This window comes from Polypterus senegalus, chromosome 3 (assembly GCF_016835505.1).
Source record: "Polypterus senegalus isolate Bchr_013 chromosome 3, ASM1683550v1, whole genome shotgun sequence".
NCBI classification, from domain to species: domain Eukaryota; kingdom Metazoa; phylum Chordata; class Cladistia; order Polypteriformes; family Polypteridae; genus Polypterus; species Polypterus senegalus.
The window spans coordinates 183,994,445-184,015,650 of NC_053156.1; the positions used below are offsets into that span (position 1 = coordinate 183,994,445).

At 39.0% G+C, this 21,206-nt stretch overlaps 1 protein-coding gene across 1 annotated transcript in view; it reads left to right on the top strand.

Annotated features, from left to right (window-relative positions):
• LOC120526634 (kinesin-like protein KIF13B) overlaps positions 1–21,206 on the top strand; it is a 655,733-nt gene that overhangs the window by 462,524 nt on the left and 172,003 nt on the right. Inside the window, exons 27-28 of the mRNA XM_039749796.1 lie at positions 18,985–19,109; positions 20,451–20,627. Of these exons, the coding sequence (XP_039605730.1) occupies positions 18,985–19,109; positions 20,451–20,627 (302 nt within the window). The remainder of the gene's footprint in view (positions 1–18,984; positions 19,110–20,450; positions 20,628–21,206) is intronic.

Genomic DNA, 21,206 nt, shown 5'->3' on the forward strand with positions numbered 1-21,206 from the left:
TACCAAAAAATCATTTCTAACAAAATTGTCAAGCACTATCGAGAAAATCACAAAGCAAAAGCCAAAAAGTCTCATATACTTTAAAACACACACACATTAATTTATGTTGTTTATTTATGGACAAATTTGAACTCCTTAATATCTTTAATACCATGTATAATATGTAATACCATACCTGCAGTCACAAGGTATCAATGGGAAGCACCTCCAAAAAATAAAAAAACAAACACTAAAAACGGTGATGATAATGAACAAAAACTGTCACCAAAATGACAGTGCAACAATGTAATTAGAACAGCATTTTAAAAAGCTAACAATGGTAAAACTAACACAGAAAGGCACATATTCAGCACAAAAGAGCATGTATCCAAAATGGAAAATCCTAACACTGCATAATCACAATGTTGCTGAATTCAAAATTCTTTCTTATTTTTAAGTACTGTACATACTGTATGACTACTATAGGAAATCATCTTCCTATATAAGAAACTCCGTAAACCAGGCCAAAACTAAGGAATGTTTGAAAGTGGAAAGCTCTGCATAAGAGTGTTTGAACCTCAATTGATATTCCTTAATTGTTAAGTTCTGCTATAGTATGATGGCTTTTTTTATAATCATGACCTGAACTAAACATATTGCGAATATGGATAATTAGATGACTAAACAATTATTATGGTTACTTAGATATTTAAACAAAGCTTGTTCTTAATTTTCTAAAGGAGCTTAAGTACACTTTGAATGTATTCTTTAAATAAACTGATACTTGCAGTGAAAATATACAGTACATGAAATGCAAGAATCATTAGCTTGGCCATTTAAATAATCATAATTTATCACTAAATTATATAGTATCAAGAGAACCAATAAAAAGAACTAATTACTGTCACAGACCTTCATTTTTTTTAAAAGGTATAAGAACCCTAGTAAATCTGATTTTATACATGTTGGTATAACGAACCAAGATGTGCCTTTTTCATTTTTGTGTTCATAAGGACAAAATGCCACATAAACACCCTTACCTCTGTTTTCATTGTTGTTTATTGGTCTGGCAGACTTATAAACTTTTTGTAACTGATTTACTTTAATTTAATAAAATATTGGTTTACATTTTATTACTAACACAAATATCATTTTCTAAATAGGTATAAAAATTAAGTCTAAAATAAGTCTAAAAATTAAGTTTTGTCTAAAACTTTTGCCAAACTCAGTTTAGTCTGGCAAAATCTAACAGATTTATTCCTCTGTAAATGCCTCTGCCTGTACTCCGCGTTATGGCGCATGATACTGAAAATGCAGACAGACTTCTTACAGTACAGGCAAGATCATCATTTGAACAAGTTTTTTTTTTTCAATCTTGCCCATAATGAGCTCTGATAATTTTGTGACTGACTCAGCTCTGATGGTGGGGAGGATGGGATAGCAAGGCTGCTTGCTATTTGCGTTGATCGACACATTTGCTAAACCAAAGATGCTGATGGCGAGGTGCGAAGGAATTTAAGGTGGCCCAAGATTACGAGTTTTTTCATAGGCTTCAGGGTTTCTAGTAAACTGATTTTGCAGAGAATGGAAGAAATGAAAGAAATTTAGTATTTTACTGAATTCTTGCATCAGCACTACTGAAATATTGTGTCATCGTCATCCATTTGTGCAATGCAGACAAAAATTGAAAGCATTTCTTTTTTCTATGTAAATTTTAGCAACAATTTATCAAAGATGATGTGAGAGACATAATGTCAACCATAGGAAACATAAACAGTGGATTGATGCAGCAGCTGCAGTCTTAAGAGTGTAATGCAGTATATGATGATGGTAAAACAGGAGTTTAGTTCCTGAATAACGCCTTCAATGTATTGCTTATACTTTGTATATATGCATATTCGGCCCCAATAGAGAACAATCTGGCAACCTGCTCTTGCAGCAAAACAACTTAGTAAACAAACTCCCCCCCCACCCCACGAGAGTGTTTTGCGAGTTTCCATCCACTCATCCTGAAAAATGTCCAATACTCTGCGTGGTCACTGGCCAAATAACAGCTTGAAAGTGCTCATCCCAATGGACTCTTGTGGGGCCTCCTGAACAGCAAACAGGAGGAAAGGTGCCAGGAAGTTGGATCGTCATGGGCTACACGCCGAATCATCTGTTTTAGGGTTTTATTAAATCGTTCAGTCAGGCCATTCGCTTGCGGATGATAAACCGTGGAGTGTTAACTGTTTAATTCTGAAATTTCCGCATAGCTGCTTCATGATGCGAGACATAAAGGGTGTGCCCTGATCGGTGAAAATCTGACGAGGGATGCCAATATGTGTGAACATATCCGAAAGTGCTTTTGCAATAGTTCAGGCGTCCGCCCGTCACAGCACTGCTACTTCTGGATTTTTTGTGGCCTAATCAATTATCACAAGCATATACAGAAAGCCATTTTTGCTCTTTGGAAGCAGGCCAACAATATCTAATCTCACCCCCTCAAAGGGGATTTCTAAAATAGGCATCGGTACCGGGGGTACCCAGGAGGGTCTGTGAGAGTAAACTATTTGACAGTCAGGGCAGGCATTAAAAAATTGTTCCGCATCCTGGCCCATATTCACTCAGTAAAAGTGTTTTGAAATGCGTTCCCTCATCTATTCCATGCCAAGGTGACCCCCCAAAACATGACTGTGAGCAATGTTTAAAATCTTCTCCCTATGCTCACTTGGTACTACCATCCTTAAGTAAAATATGTGGTGTTTTAAAATTTGTGTCCTCTCTCTCCAGATGGTCATTTGCAATGTGGGCATGTCTGAATGCAAAATCCATGTTGTTATCTGTTCGTTGTTGGTGAGCAAATTCTGTCTGGATGCCAGTCTCTGCTTCCTCCGTGTTTGATGCAGTCACCCTCGCCTCCCACTGCTATTTTGTTTTCGTCTGTGTCCATATTGAGGTCTGGTCTGTGGAGGTTGTTGGTGCATGTGATGGCACAGAAAAGTTTGCCTGACATTGTCTGCAACGAGCCTCTGTCTGTCTGCTACAGGGTTAGGTGTTCTGCAGGTGGCCAAGACATGTGGGAAAAGGACATTCCTTTTTCCTATTAGGAATGGCCAGGGTGAGGTGTCTGATATGACAGTCCAAACCTTAACGTTCTTCTCTTTAAAGTTCGGGGAGGAGGTGTAATAATGTCTTGTATATTTTAATATCCCCATGGACGCAGCAGATGTTCACTTTGTCTGTGGCCTTATAAGGTGTCTGCCAGAGCAAGTCACAGTGGACTTTGCAGAGGTCGATACCAGAGACCAATAGGACCAAGAATTCCCATCTGGCCAACGTAATAGAGACCTTATAGTCTTGTGTATTTTAATGTCTCCATGGACGCAGTGGATGTTCACTTTGTCTGTGGCCTTATAAGGTTTCTGCCAGAGCAAGTCACGGTGGGCTACGCAGAGGTCACTACTAGAGTCTAATAATACCAAGAATTCCTGTCCTACCAATGTAATAGGGACCTTAAAATTCTCCTTCTTTTAACATCCTGGGGGAATCTTGCGAGCCGTATACCTGGGCCACACCAATAGCCATTGATTGCGCAGGTGGGAGGTGACAATCCTGAGCCAGGTGTCCCAGTTGATCACAGCGAAAGCAGCTGCACTTAGTCCGACTATGGTGTTCACACTCTGGCTTTTTCTGCTCGTGTTGCTGGCGACCCTGAAGGTCTCTGCTGGCTGGATCGAAATCTGGGTAGCCCCGTTGTTTCCAGGTGGCTTGTGCACCCTCTAGTCTGCAGGTCAGATCAAGCAGCAAGTGGACGTCGTTCCGTAGCATTTCATCACAAAGGCTTTTGTCTATCCCTGACTGCATCAATAGCGAACTTCACCACAATTTTTCTCGAAAGGGTCTCTGCGGATCCACTTTGAATTTTGTCCACTAAGACCTGGATATGTCCTCGTACATGGCGATCCAGGCCAATATGCCTCAGCCAAAACTGGCGTCCCTTGACCACTGGGCTCACAGAGGAGGATCTGTTGCTTCACGTTGTCATAATCATCAAGCCTTTTGGAAGAGAGATTCCGTACAGTTTATAGGGCTTCTCCAGTTAAAAAGGGGGCTAAAATTGCTACCCAGGGTCCCCTGTCTCAGGGCATCAATGTTGACATACATTCATAGCAGAATAGGACGCTCTCAGGGTCGTCTGAGGGAGCAGTCTTCGGCAGCACATCTCATGGCCGTGCCAAGGCAGCGATGGCCACCAAAGCCTCATCTTGCTCTGGGTTTTGCTGCATTTCTTGGTGATCCATCGATGCAAGGTCCCCACTCCTGGTACCATGTGAAGTGTGAGTCCCTGTCTTCCACCCCAAAACATAAGGCTGAGTCTCAGTACTTTAGCAAAAAAAAGCTTTGTTCAGCTTGAAACAGGAACAGAACGGTTATTTATTGTAGCGAGATCTACCACTCTCCTATACACAGACACAGCAATCAGGCAGGGTTGTAACCAGGTTAATGGCCAAGTAATACTGTTCCCTGAATTTACAGTATTCCTTGCATCACCCATCAATGGCAGATGCTCATAGCGCAACCACAATCTTTTAGGATTTGTTTTCACGGCGAGCTGCTATAGTGCTGGGAGCTTGCAGTTGCCCCGGCGATCAATATGCTGTCTTCCACAGATGTGGCGATCACCTTTTGGGACACTTTTTGGTGTCTCGTCCCATTTGGGTGAGCCGCAAAAGAGTTTGGAAACCTTACAGGAAACATCAGCAACGCGAGCAGGAGGCACAAATGTAATTATGACAAGACGAGTAAACTCCATAAGTTTAACACTAAAATTACCAGAGCCTACGAAAAAACTAGTAAATCCGTCCCACCTTAAATCGCTTCTTAAAATCGTTCACAGCTCTCCACCAGCGTCTTTTGTCATCTAAATGTGCTGATAAAAATCAGGTTTTGGTCTCGTCCGATGCGAGAGATGGACGTCTGAAGTGGAGCTCCGCTAGCAGTGGTGCTATTTTTCATATTATTTGCTTATTATTCTGAGATATTCTGTATTTATTCAACTCGAGAGGGACTGCTACAGTATATGTAAGCACATATAAACATGGCCAGCAAGAAGGGGGGTTCGAAAGAATCGAAAACTAAAGCTACATCCAAGCTGCGATCAGCAAGCCCCAGTTCAAGATACGGCCTATCAGAGACAGACCTGGATCAGATGGGCAAAAGCACAGACTCCTCGGGACCACGGTCCGCTACATCGTCGCCGGCTGAGAGCGAAAAGGGGAGCGAAGGTGCGATCGTGAGTGCAGGTGTGGGTAGCTCGCCGATTGGAGAAAATTACCTGAAACTGGAAAGGGCCGGGAAGTCCACGGCTTCAGCTACGCAATTACGCGGGCCTGGAGCAGCGGGGGCACCGGCTTCGGCAAAGTCTGCTGCTTCATCTACGGTACAAGAAGGCACAATTGAGCTATCTGAATTGAAAGTGTTGCTCGCTGAGCTCACGCAAGATATAAAGAAAAGCGAGAAGGCTAATGAGAAAGCAATGGCAAAGGCACTTGAGAGACTGAAACAGGAATTGAAACAGGAGATGAAACAGGCCAATGAATGGCTACGTCAAGAGATGCAACTTGAACTTCGACAGGTGCTGGGTAAACTTGAAGAGCACATTCAGGAAAACTCGGTTAAACTGAGCACGCTTGCTGATCAATTGGAGCATCTTAAGGAGACATTCACGAATCAGATCGATAAGGCCGAACATTTAGCTGCCAGTGCCGAGGAAAGAGCAGTAAATGTCAGTTCCGAATGTAAAAAACTCGGAGAAAAACTTGGACTGGCTGCTTTAGAAGATGGGAGTAGAAGGTATAATGTCAGAATTGAAGGCCTGCCGGAGAATCGAGAAAGTTTAAACCCTGTGAAATTCGCAGCTGAACTTTTTTCTAAAATAATCGGGGGCGACTTTAAAGTAGAATCTGAGATAGCAGCGGCTTACCGCGTACGCAGATCAAACACCGTCAGACCCCGACCAAGAACTTTTTATAGTTCGTTTTGAACGATTATCATTTAAGCTAGAGGTGATGGCACTCCTCAGAAACAAGGAAGATATTATATATGAAAATAACCACATTCGTATCTTCCCTGACTTCTCTCCGGCAACAGCTATTAAACAGGGGCTTCGGCAAGCCAGTGTCAAATACGGCCTCCTGTATCCGGCAAAACTGAAAGTGGAATGGCAAGGTCATTTCTATGTCTTCACTAGCAAAGAAGGAGCAGAAAATGAATTAAGATAGCTGATCCTGGGATTATTCTGATACATAATAATGAGTCATGGCGGTAAATGATAATGCTAGGGTTAATAATCTACTGTCTGATCTATTCGTTTTAAAATACGGGTTTTTTATCAGCATATATTCTCATATATTTTTATTATTACTTAGTATCGCTAGGGCGCTATATGTTTATGTTTTATTGTGCTTAATTACTTTTTCCTCCCTTTTTTTTTTTCTCTTTTTCTTTTCTAATTATTTCATGTACCCTAAACGAGACTGTTCAATATCATACACTTGGTTTACTGTTATTGTTATTTCTGCATTAAGACTTGTTATGCTTATTTTGGACACATCTTTAACACCATCACCCGGGTTTATTATCTGGGGGTATCATCTTAATGTACTAAAATTGCTGAAGACTATATATATATATATATATATATATATATATATATATATATATATTTATACAGTGGTGTGAAAAACTATTTGCCCCCTTCCTGATTTCTTATTCTTTTGCATGTTTGTCATACAAAATGTTTCTGATCATCAAACACATTTAACCATTAGTCAAATATAACACAAGTAAACACAAAATGCAGTTTTTAAATGATGGTTTTATTATTTAGGGAGAAAAAATCCAAACCTACATGGCCCTGTGTGAAAAAGTAATTGCCCCCTTGTTAAAAAATAACCTAACTGTGGTGTATTATACCTGAGTTCAATTTCCGTAGCCACCCCCAGGACTGATTACTGCCACACCTGTTTCAATCAAGAAATCACTTAAATAGGAGCTGCCTGACACAGAGAAGTAGACCAAAAGCACCTCAAAAGCTAGACATCATGCCAAGATCCAAAGAAATTCAGGAACAAATGAGAACAGAAGTAATTGAGATCTATCAGTCTGGTAAAGGTTATAAAGCCATTTCTAAAGCTTTGGGACTCCAGTGAACCACAGTGAGAGCCATTATCCACAAATGGCAAAAACATGGAACAGTGGTGAACCTTCCCAGGAGTGGCCGGCCGACCAAAATTACCCCAACAGCGCAGAGACGACTCATCCGAGAGGTCACAAGACACCCCTGGACAACGTCTAAAGAACTGCAGGCCTCACTTGCCTCAATTAAGGTCAGTGTTCACGACTCCACCATAAGAAAGAGACTGGGCAAAAACGGCCTGCATGCAGATTTCCAAGACGCAAACCACTGTTAAGCAAAAGAACATTAGGGCTCGTCTCAATTTTGCTAAGAAACATCTCAATGATTGCCAAGACTTTTGGGAAAATACCTTGTGGACTGATGAGACAAAACTTTAACTTTTTGGAAGGCAAATGTCCCGTTACATCTGGCGTAAAAGGAACACAGCATTTCAGAAAAAGAACATCATACCAACAGTAAAATATGGTGGTGGTAGTGTGATGGTCTGGGGTTGTTTTGCTGCTTCAGGACCTGGAAGGCTTGCTGTGATAGATGGAACCATGAATTCTACTGTCTACCAAAAAATCCTGAAGGAGAATGTCCAGCCATCTGTTCGTCAACTCAAGCTGAAGCGATCTTGGGTGCTGCAACAGGACAATGACCCAAAACACACCAGCAAATTCACCTCTGAATGGCTGAAGAAAAACAAAATGAAGACTTTGGAGTGGCCTAGTCAAAGTCCTGACCTGAATCCAATTGAGATGCTATGGCATGACCTTAAAAAGGCGGTTCATGCTAGAAAACCCTCAAATAAAGCTGAATTACAACAATTCTGCAAAGATGAGTGGGCCAACATTCCTCCAGAGCGCTGTAAAAGACTCATTGCAAGTTATCGCAAATGCTTGATTGCACTTATTGCTGCTAAGGGTTGCCCAAACAGTTATTAGGTTCATGGGGCAATTACTTTTTCACACAGGGCCATGTAGGTTTGGATTTTTTTTCTCCTAAATAATAAAACCACCATTTAAAACTGCATTTTGTGTTTACTTGTGTTATATTTGACTAATGGTTAAATGTGTTTGATGATCAGAAACATTTTGTGGGACAAACATGCAAAAGAATAAGAAATCAGGAAGGGGCAAATAGTTTTCACACCACTGTGTATATATATATATATATATATATATATATATATATATATATATATATATATATTAAGTGCAAAAGAAATTTTTTTTTTTTTTCTCCTCTTTTAAAGACTATATTGGTAACAGATATCTCTATCTTTTAACCTAAAAGCCACTGCATGGGGGCTTGTTGTGCTTTGGACGTGCTCTGTCTCTGGGTATGTCAGAGGACTGGGACTGCGTGAAGTGGGTTTTAGCCTCACTTGGGGAGGCAAAAAGGGAGGGTGGGGGGTTAAGGGGGGAAGAGAAAGAGAGCAGGCTTGATCTATACCTAATCTATCATCTCAATCTTTATAATTATAACTATCAACGTAATAATAAGCTGCATGGCAACAACTCTTGGGGAAATAGGAAATTAAGACCTAAACTATTTCACTTCCAGTTAAGACTATAAAATGACATCAAAAACTCAGAATCAGTGTCTCCATGATGGGACAGTTAACTTCATAAGCTGGAATGTTAAAGGCCTGAATCACGAATTAAAGAGAAAGAAAGTACTTTCTCACCTAACAGGTCTAAATGCTAAAATAGTATTTTTACAGGAAACCCACTTACTAAGCAAGGATCAGTTCCGGCTGCAAAAAGACTGGACTGGCCAAATGTTCCATTCTAGTTTTACAAAGAAAACTAGAGGGGTGGGAATTCTCATACATAGAACAGTACCATTTGTAGCATCAGATGTAGTATTGGATCCTGAAGGGAGATATGTAATGGTCATGGGAGACTTATCTAACTGTAAAATGATTTTGATAAATGTTTATGCACCTAATGTTGATGATAAGGAATTTATACAAAATTTATTTGCATCCATTCCCAATCTGAACACTCATAAAGTTATAATGGCTGGGGACTTTAATTGTGTTTAAATCCACTTTTAGATAAGACTTCCTCCACAGGGGGAACGCTAACTAACACCGCAAAGATAATTACAAAGTTTATAACTGATCACAACTTATCAGATCCCTGGAGGTTTTTAAACCCAAATTCAAGAACATATTCTTTCTACTCACCAGTACATCATTGCTACTCAAGGATTGATTACTTCTTTATAGATAATAACTTCTTGCCTAAGATTAAATCTTGTAAATACGATGCTATTGTTATTTCAGACCATGCTCCTATGATCTTGGAGCTGAAATTACTAAGCCCCATACACTCACCCCAGATGGCCTCAACCCGCTTCTATTAGCTGACGAGAATTGTACTGAATTTATATCCAAACAAATCAAATTCTTTCTAGAGACAAATACATCCCCTGAGATCTCTGCAGGAATACTCTGGGAAACTCTTAAGGCCTTCTTAAGAGGACAGATTATCTCATATCTTTCCCACAGAAATAAATCAAGCGAAGAAAGTAGCAGAGATAAAAGCGAAATTACTAAAATAGATGAAGAACATGCCAGACTACCAAGCAAGACTCTACATAAGAGGAGGCAGGCTCTACATTCAGAATTAAACCTCTTGACAACTAAAGAAACTGAACATCTAATTTACAAATCCAGACATCATTATTATGAACATGGAGAGAAAGCTAATAAGCTTTTAGCGCAACAAATTCACAAGCAAGGTCGCAATCTCGGTAATCACTAACAAGAACGGAGATAAAATCGTCGAACACAAAAATATAATGCACACTTTCAGAGACTACTATAAATCCCTATATACTACCGAGTTTAAAGAAGACAATATACAATCTAATGCATTTCTGGATACATTACAGATACCACAAATTGACGCTTTTAGTGTGGAGGAACTTGATAAACCTCTGGCATTATCAGAATTACTAGATGCTATAAAGTCACTCCAAGGTGGAAAAGCAGCAGGCCCTGGCGGCTACCCTGCAGAGTTTTACAAGAAATTCTCCGCTCAGCTAGCTCCCCTCCTATTAGCAACATTTACAGAAGCCAGAGATAACCAATTTCTTCCACAAACCTTTCGCCAAGCATTAATCACTGTCTTTCCAAAACAAAATAAGGACTTATTACAATGTGCATCATACAGACCAATTTCACTTCTGAATAACGACGTTAAAATACTCTCTAAAAAGAATGTGAACCAGAACTGAGACTCAGGGTGTACAGTAATTGAAAAGAAAGCATTCACAAGATCAGTAACAGAAAACCACATAGCAGTGGCCGGGACAGTACAGAGAATAGTGGAGGGTTTCGAGACTATAGGAGTCCTAGGGTGTATAGCAGCATTGACTCTGCGGAGGTCCTGAATGAATCGTCATGAATCATATGCTTTCTAACTGGAAGAATAGGAAAGTATTGGATCGAATAATAGCACCCCGCTTAACTAAATCAGCATAAACAATTGTAATACCGGTCTCAGCCTCAAACGAAATAAGAAATTGTGCACAATGTAAACGGAAGGATGACTTTGGGAAAATGACCAAGGGTTCAACATGAACTATTCAGACAAAATATTATTTCCCTTGTACCCAGAGAGATGAGTGGAGCAAATCTAACTAAAAAATTTTAAGGGTAAACAGCATGGGTTTAGGTGGAGAAGTGAAAGATAAATGACAGAATGGATCGGGTTACAGGTACAACTAGTTCTACTGCTATTTTCTTAACAGATCTATCTAGGTGAACTAAATGTTAGGTCCCACATACTCCCAATCCTCCCCTTCTGGACATGCTATTACCAATTGTCTCACATTATGCCACTGAAAATGAGAGGATTTAGCAATGAGGATATGTGGTAAAACCACTCCAGAAGAAAAGTGATTGTTGTTAAAAGAGTAATACTGCTCCAGCCAGTTTTGCTGAGATATAACAGTTCGTTAGGCAGTCTCTTTTTCTGAAAACAGCAGCTGAAAAGTCCAAGAGTCAGACTTCATCATAATACAGTCCAAAAATCATGCAATACAGTAAAATGATTTTGAATACTGTAATCCAAGAGGAACCCAGGACAGCAGAGATTTTTGCTGTTTTGAGACAAACATGAACAATCAAGGCAGCATACAAGCATGTAATGGTGGTGGTCAGTGCAAGGGCGGTGTGCTGTTCTGATGCAACCTTCACTCCCTTATTCGTAACTGAAATGCAAAGGCACAGGCGGACCATCAAGTCTTGTCCAAACAAGTTCACTGGGCATTAGAGGGCTGATATATTTTGCTTTTATTTGTGCTCGTAACTGTCCACTGAATACTGAACTGGCCACTATCAACCCCCTGCCGTCCCAGAGTCTCTGTCCATTGCACTCTCACATCATTTCAGCCTGAAATGAGCTTTCCTTCTAAGGACCTGAATCCATTCTGCAGTATTTGGCTTATATATTTCATCTAATTGTTTCTCCATTGTCATGAACTGGTTCAGCAATTCCTGCACCACCTCTTTTAATTCTTGCAGGTCCCAGTTTCTTTGCACCATGAAGGTGGGACAGTTTTAATCTGAGTCAGGCTGTTGTATATTATATTGCAAAAAGGGCACTTGTATTAATGGTGCTTGAAATTCCATCCTTTCATATTCATGTTTGACCCTGAGGAGTCAAAATCGGGTCTTATTAGGCATCCCTTTCCCCGCGTCTTCATCCCTCACTGGCTGAAACTGTTTATTTTTAAAATCATCGGGACCATCTTCTTCCTCTCCTTCATTAATTCCTCCAGCTGCCCCAAGGGGTGGTGATGGACTATTGTCCTCAAAGGAAGTTTAAACACATGCTGTCACTAAATCAAGGTATAATCTGTTCTTCTTTTTCATATATTTTTATTTATTTATTCTTCCATCTTTTATCCGGACTTTTGGGACAGTTCTTGCATTATCAAGGACAACTTTTCTCTTTCTGCAATAAGTTTAATTTGGCTTTGCAGTCCCTCATTGCACTTCTGCATCGCTTTCAGGGCTCTATCTTTAATTATCAATTCCCATCTATTAAAACATTTCCATTTTCTCGACCACAGCACCCTTGTGCATTTCTATATACAATCTACCTAACTTCCTGTATTTCACTCATATCACCAGAGCCTTCTACTGGCCACCTGCCCCTGCTTTGTTTATTCCACCGTTTACATTATTATTATTTTTTTTTTTTTTTTTTTCAATCTAAGCCTGTTTTCCGTTCTATGTAGTGTCTTGGAAGCCGGTTTTTTTCTTGGTACGTTTTCCGAAAACAATCCTCCGAACAGAGGCTCCTCATTCACACCCTGTTTTTTCAATTTCTTTCTTTAGCGAATCCCCGACCGGGAGGTACTTTCCCTTTTTATTAAATTTCCACCTCTCCTTCTAATTACAAGACTACTTAAGACTCCATCTCATTCCAAGAGGCGCTCTAATCGTTATGTCCCAGTACCTCTCCTGGACGGTAAAGCAGTTGTACTCAGCGGTCACCGATCTTATTCCTGTCTGCAATTTGCACCTTCACTTGGGTTCTCCAACATGAAGGGAACTGTTTGGGTGCCAAATAAACAGTGGAAGTAACACCCGAGGAAGACAGGAATAGTTCAAGCAATTAGTCTTTATTCAGTCACAGATGAGTACGTGAATTCATGCTTTCTGTTTCCCAAAGGAGTTTTAACCGGTTTGCTATTAGTTTTCCCCATGGTCAGTGAGTTTTCCGCACTCTTTTTGCTAAACCAGCCTCAATTGTCACTTCACTCCCGGTCCCTCCTGTTCACCGGGACGATCAACCTGATTAGCGGACTGACAGTTTCACCCGATGGCCACTGGTTACCGCTGTTTAGGTGATCATTTCCCTGAGTGACCCGTTAAGTTCAGAATATAACCAGACCGTTAGAGCAAAGAGTCCCGCCCTCCCGCAACAGTGCTTTTTCCCGATCACGAAATGTTCAGTTATTTATCTATTCTTCCCACTCCCTTCCTTTATTTTACTTTTAAGTCTCTAAGAGACTTCTTCTTCATTTCCTGGGAGTGTACTAACTCATGTCCTTAACATTCATAATCTTTACACTGTTTTATTTCCGAGAGCTTATCTATATATTCCGGTCCACTCACTGCCTGGTTTGTTTTCCCTGGTCGGACTTCCTCGGTCTACACACCAAGAATTTTTCCTCCCGCCTGGAAGTTCCCAGTTTACTCGACTTTCAGGAAGAATCAGAGGAGGTCAAGGATTCCCCATGCAGGAGTCGCCCGAGGCAGGCCAGTCCTAACTTTTTCCGGATCTGGTCCTCCCGACCCGGCCGGTGTCGGTCCTGCCCGATTGGACGATCCTGCTCAAGGAGTCGCTTGGCCGTCTCTGCCCCAGTTAGGCACCAAAAACTGTAAGCGCTGAAGTCGAAAACAACGGAAGAACTTAAACCTAATTAAAGTAAAAATAATTTCTTTATTCTTAATTCTTGGTGATTAGAGAGAATGTGAGACTGCCTCTTTCCAACTCAGTCAACTGATTTGGATTTTGGCAGAGTATCTAAAGTAAACCTGTTCTCTCTTTTATATCCTAGAAAAGAAAAAAAAACCCTAGCAGTTCATTCTGAGGTTATACATAGCTTAGGTTAAATCTTAATTTATGATATACTGGAATGTTCTTAAAACCTGAAACAAACTGCCATTTGCATTCCTAAGGAATACACTCTTCTAATTATACACACTTAGAATCAATTTAAACATTCTTATAGTCCATAAAGATCTTACATACTTCACAGGGTCTTCTGATATTATCAGAGGTCAGCCTTTCCTATAAATGATAAAAGTTAGTCCCTTAATGCTGTGCACACAGCCCAACTCCTTTTCTGCATAAATCAGGAACAAATCATATAGCTCTCTGCAGCACGATCAACTCAAAACACAGTCCTTGATATCTGTGAGTTAAATAATAATGTTTTCTCTTCCTTACTATATTTGAGAAGTTTGGGTTTGGCCCGAAAATTTGTGCATGGATTAAATTACTGTATACTAACCCAGAAGCTTCAGTTTGCATTAATAACATTTGCTCAGACTACTTTAAACTAGAACGTGGCACAAGACAAGGATGCCCCTTGTCACCGCTGCTGTTTGCAATCGCCATTGAACCACTGGCAATACATTGTCGAAATACTGATCAGATAAAGGGGATTAGCAGAGAAGGACTGGAACAGAAAATCTCATTATATGCAGATGATATGGTACTGTATATTTGGACCCAGAAAATTCTGTGCCTGCAGTCTTAGCAGCACTCACAGAATTTCAAAAGCTCTCTGGTCTCAGAATTAATCTGAATAAAAGTGTACTCTTTCCAGTGAATTCTCAAGCATATAATATTAGATTAGACACCCTACCTTTTATCATTGCAGAACAGTTTAAATACCTAGGGTAAACATCACAAGTAAACATAAAGCTCTTTATCAACAAAATTTCGTCGTCTGCATGGAAAAATTAAACAAGACTTGCATAGATGGTCAACCCTTCATCTCACACTGGAAGAATTAACACTGTTAAGATGAATATTCTTCCTAAGCTCCTTTTTTATTTCAAAACATCCCAATATACATTAATAAATCATTCTTTAAGCAATTAGATTCAACAATAACCTCATTTATTTGGAATTCAAAACATCCACGCATCAAAAGAGCGACCCTACAAAGACAAAAGGCAGAAGGCGGCATGGCTCTACCTAACTTCCAGTTTTATTACTGGGCAGCAAATATACAGGTGATAAGAACCTGGACACAAATAGAAGAACATACACAGGCTTGGACCGCAATAGAAGTAAAATCCTGCAGTACTTCTTTGTATTCCTTGCTCTGTGCTCCAATAAACACACGTTATCGGCAATACACTAATAACCCAATTGTGCTCCACTCACTTAGAATCTGGAACCAATGTAGAAAGCATTTTAAGATGGAGAAGCTTCTATCTGTGGCACCCTGCAAGAGAACCACCTCTTTCAACCTTCACAAACATATGCAGTTTTAATATCTGGAAAAATTGGAATTAACTTGCTTAGAGATCTTTATATAGACAACGTCTTTGCATCCTATGAACAATTACATTCCAAATTTAACATTCCAGCTACACATTTCTTTCACTATCTTCAAATCAGGAACTTTGTTAAACAGAACCTTCCAGATTTTCCTCATCTTGCACCCTCATCCACGCTGGAAAAATATTGCTCAATTTTAAGGAATTAGACTCCATCTCTACAATATATAAAATCATTTTACAATCCCTTCCTTTCAAAGATCCAAGAGGACACTGGGAAAAAGATCTCTCAATTAATATATCAGAAAAGGAGTGGAAAGTAGCAATGCAGAGAATTCACTCGAGCTCCATATGCGCAAAGCATACAATTATACAACTCAAAATTATATATCGAGCACATCTGTCTCGACTAAAACTCTCCAAAATGTTTCCAGGGTATGATCCAACCTGAGAACGTTGCAACCAAGCCCCAGCGTCACTGGGTCACATGTTCTGGGCCTGCACCAAATTAACATTATTCTGGACAAAATTTTTTAATTACCTCTCAGACAGCCTTGGACTCACAATCCCTCCTAACCCATTAACAGCTGTGTTTGGGGTTCTTCCAGAGGGCTTAAAGTGGAGAAGGACAAACAAATTGTGATTGCATTCACTACACTCTTGGCACGCAGACTTATTCTGATAAACTGGAAGAACACAAACTCTCCTCTTTTAAGTCAGTGGGAAACCGATGTGTTATATTATTTGAAATTGGAAAAAATCAAATACTCAGTTAGAGGATCTGTACAGACTTTTTTCAAAACATGGCAGGATCTAATCAGTAATATTTTAAAATAAGTTTATAAAGCACAGAGAATTTATTAACTTAGGTATGTTTATAAGCCTTAAATCTTACACCGATTGGCTTGCTTTCTCTCTCAGGGGTGGGGATCGATCTGTTCTTAACATAATTCTTTTTTTTGTAAAAACTTGATTGCTATGTATGGATTGTAATAAAATTAATAAAATAAATAAAATAAAAAAAAAAAATCAGGCTGCAAAGCAGCCGGCTATTCCATTCCCCACCAACTTAGAACGTGCACAAACTTCTCCCAGATCATGCCTTAATTGATTTTCTGGGAGTGAAGTGGAGTTTTAGAGTGGAAATAATAGATTGTTGTTTGGAACACACACATTTCATGTCTGTTCCGTTTCTACAGTAATCTGTGTAAACACATTGTTAAAACAGGAAAGTTTTTTATATTCTACTAGTAGATGACAAAATGTAGGCATAAACTATATAATGTATGAAGCCTGAAGTGCAAATATCAAAAGAAATATTTTCACAGAAGGTACAAATCTAACACAACAATTGCGCTTTTATTCAAAAATATAACTGCAGAAACAAAAAGCCGTCTTAACATGCGACATTGACGCTTGTTTATTATGACTGTCTCCGTGGCGCAATAGACTCAACTGCCGACTGGGGATCAAAAGGTCGCGAGTTCGATCCTGCACCTCTCTGTTTTGAGAAGTAAACTGCTTTTAGTCTTACTATCTTAGAAAATAAACATACATTTGATTTCAGTCTGCAACAGCCAGTGTAATTTATGATACTTGTAAAGGTTAGCTTTGTTTTTTTTTTTAGTCAGTTTTTTTTATCTCGGCTGCGTTCACGAGCCCAAACACACCCCACCCCCGCATCTGATACTGCTCTTTTCACATAGACGCGCTTTAACAGAGGTAAACGCAGCTCCCTTCTACATCGGAGCAAGAATGTACATACCATTGCTTGCATACTAAAGTGTCAGCAGACAGTTTTTGTGGCATTACACACAGTTTTGAGCATGCCCTCTGCACACTACTTGTGACTTTAGGCTTTAGGAAGTAAGTAAATAAATAACGGTAAATCGTGTCATAAAATGATTTCTTCAAAACGTCACATATATTTGTCTCTTTCTTTTTTTAAAATATGCGTTGATCACCGCCAGTATTTAGAAATGCCATACTTTTACAGCTGATTGGACGCTGTTTGTTTTCAAATAATATTGCATTTGTGCGATGATATTTTCACATATATTGTCTCTTTCTTTCAGGTGTGAAATAGAAACCACAGCATAGAGAGAAATGCAATATTATTTGAAAACGAACAGCGTTATTTATTTGGCACGGACATGCTCAAAAATACATGGGTAATGCCACAAAAAGTGCATGCAGACATATCCGTGCCAAATAAATAACATTTGACGTTTTGAAGAAATTAATAATAATAATTCCACTACTAAAAAAGAGTTACTATCTCTGGGGACAACGGTTTACCCTTGTGACTGACCATGCCCCGCTACAATGGCTGTGCAAGCAGAAGGATACGAACGCCTAACTCACTCAGTGGTCTATCAGTTTACAGGCATTTGTTTTTGATGTTCGCCACCATTTAGAGGCTGCACACACAACTGCGGACGTTCTGTCCCACCTGACTGAGCCCGGCTTGGATTGTTGCTTTGCCCACGCTGGTGTGGACAATGCTGGGTGGGGAGAGGTAAGGTTTCTAAACTCTTTGGGGCACCCCCCTGTGGGACGACACGCCAAAGGGTGCCCTGAAGCATGATCGCCATGTCTGTGTAAGACAGTATATCGGTTGCAGGGGCAACTGCAGGCTGCCAGCACTGTAACAGCTCTCTGCAAATACAAATCCTAAAACATCGCATTTGCGCTATGAGCACTTGCTGTCAATGGATGCTGCAAGCATTATTGTAAATGCAGCGAACAGTATTACTTGGCCATTAACCTGATCACTACCTTGCCTGATTGATGTGTCTGTACAGTATATAGGAGAGTAGCAGATCCTGCTACAATAAATAACCGTGATGTTCCTGTTTCAAATTGAATAAAGCTGGTTTTGCAAAAGTACTGAGAATCAGACACATGTTTTGGGGTGCAAGACAGAGGCTCGCATGTCACATATATATATATATATATATATATATATATAGATATATAGATATATAGATATATAGATATATAGATATAGATATATAGATATAGATATAGATATAGATATAGATATAGATATATATAGATAGATAGATATAGATAGAGAGAGAGAGAGAGCTCATACTTCTGCACCATCCAGGAATACCTATTAGCTTTCTGTTGATTGACATTTGTGCTTGGGTTTGTAACTCATTGACAGGAACATGTAAATTGAATGATTTTTTTTTTTTTTACTTTGGTTATATTCTTGAATAAAAGTGCATGTGTTTATTTGATATTTCATATCATTATTAGTATAACATGCAAAATGTTTCTGCTTTTGGTATGTGTTTAACATTTCTTGCCTCACATTTATTTCCTTTCATCTTACACTTATCCAGATCTTTGTAAATATGGAACACACATGAAATGCATGTATTCGAAATACCGATATACTGTATTATTTACCCTATACAACTCCAGGCACATTACACGCAGATAAGTAGCCTTGGCTTGAGCTGGGAGAAATTTTCCCCATGTTGAGCTCCATCAAAAGTGGGGAAGGGAAAACAAGCTGCTTACTGCTTTTGCTAATCGACACATTTACCAAACAAAAGATGCTGATGAAGAGGTGTGAAGGAATTTAAGGTGGGCCAGGATTGAGTTTTTTCGTAGGCTTCAGGGAATCTAGTGTTAAACACACTTTAGCTAGTCTACTCATGTGTCTTCTTAATACATGGTTGCCCCTCTCTCATTTTTTCCCTGTTTGCATGTACAAGTTCATGCAACCATATTGTAAATACTCATCTTTTTTTTTTCTTTTTTTCTTTTTCTTTTACTATGTTAGAGAGTGACTTGAGATCACAAGAAAACTTGGAAGAACATGATACAGCTGCCTGGAATTCAACTTTGGCTGGAGAAATTAAAGAGGATTTTTTTGAGCTGCAGATTGTAAAAAATTATGATGGAGAAGTGAGGAAATTGCTCTTTATCATATGTCTGTTTTTTTCTTCATATTCAGCTTAATATGCATGAGGTTAAGAAAGTGAAACTTCAATCTTCTATATTTAAATATACATAAACCTTATTTTCTTAAAGGTTTGGCTTGTAGAATCCAATGAGTTAGCCTTGGATTTGATGCCAAATCAGAAAAATTCAGTAGCCATATTTTCTTTCTTAAATATAAATGTCTACTCCACTTAAACATACTATTAGTATTTTTTATTGACATCAATAATCCAAAAAAATATGCCAATTGCCCAACAATCCATATTTATAGATGTACCCTACCCACAAAGCTAACTTACACTTGCCAGCTTTAAATTGCAAAAAACTTCATGAAAAATATAAAACAAAAATGCACTCAGTGATTAACATAAACATATATGACAATATAAAATATGTTATCACTATAACTGAGATATGACAATTTGATAAGGAGGAGAGGAAAACATACATAGATACAGCACTTCATTTAAGATTATTCCTAGTGAAAATAAATCATGGCATTCTGACATATCAGAAGTACATAATAAACAGTCCATTGAGAAAAAGATGTTCATTCTGTACTTCTGGTATAACTGAACTACCGAGTAAATATAAACAGAAATTCTCCTGACTCACCAAACTAAAAAATATATTGTACAGTACAAAAGATGCATTAGAGTTCATTAGCTTTATTTATTACTGTTCCATTTACAAATATGATGTTTTCAAAATGAAACATAAAATAGCATGCATTAAAACAGTCAAACACTATGCAGTAATTTAACTTAGGGTTACGTGGGCTAGTACCTGTCTTAACAGCACTAGATGCAAGGTAGGAAATGTGCAACTAGTATCCATGTACATTGCAGGGACCGTTCACAATCGTGTAGACCCATTTGGAACTATAGACAGAATTCCACAAAGGGAGAAGATGAGTCACATATCTTAAAATAGTTTTTTACCCCTTGGCTTTTGACTTCTACCAGAAATTATCATTAGAAGAAGATGATTAGAATTACAGGAATCCAAGGCTTTATATAGTAAATAAGGAAGGGAGGGTAGGTGGAGAGAGGGATTATTGAAGTGGGGTTTGGAGGGTGTTGGTCATAAAATCTTATTTATATGTGCACGTTCTTCTTTTCAAGCCTACATATGATGGGTTCCTTTTGAAATGTCTGTTAATGGCATTTTCATTGGATAGCCACTTTTCAGCCAGTTCTCTGGCACTTTTAGTATTAGCCTTGAATTTACTGGCACCCAGTCCCATTTAAATGTGTGTCTGGTCAAACTTGTATGTATGAAAATGTGTGTTTGTTGCTTTTCTAGATTAAATCTGAAGCTTCTTGGGATTCAGCAGTACACAGCTGTCCACAGCTAAGTCGTGGTACTGCAACAGACCAGCATGTCTATCTAATAGTGAAAGCAGTTGTCCAACTAAGCCATCCCGCAAATAAGAAACTTCTTTTACGAAAGCGAATCTGTGTCAATGTCACTGGCAAACAGGTAAGAAGATTTTTCCTGATAGAAAACACTATGTTTTTCTATGTTTGATTTATATTTCTGTGTAAAGTATATTATTTGTGAATAGTGTCACCAGCCAGTAGAGAAAAAAATAACACCAACTTAAAAACAAATGAAAAGGGGGAAAAATACTTCATATATACATCATCTCCATCATTTTTTTTCACTTATGCTATTGTGGGTCACAGTAGCAACTCGCTGTGGTAGCCTGAACAAGCCACTCTATCTTCAACAACGTCTTCTAATCCCAGATGGCCCCAGGCCAGTTGAATGATTTAATCCCTCATGTGTGACTTGTGTCTGCTCTGGGTCTTTTTTTGGTGCACCATGCCTTGAGCACATTATAAGATAGGCACCTTGCAGGCATTTTAACTGCATGCTCAAACCACCTCAACCTGCTCCTGTTAATCAGGTAATTCAGCTTTTCTACTTCAAGGTTCACATGTATTTCTACGTTCCTCATATTGTCACAAAGTATGAGCTTGGTAGCATAATTTTGGCTACATGACCTTGCAATCTTATGATTTCATTTACTACCCTGCACTTATATTAAAATGATTT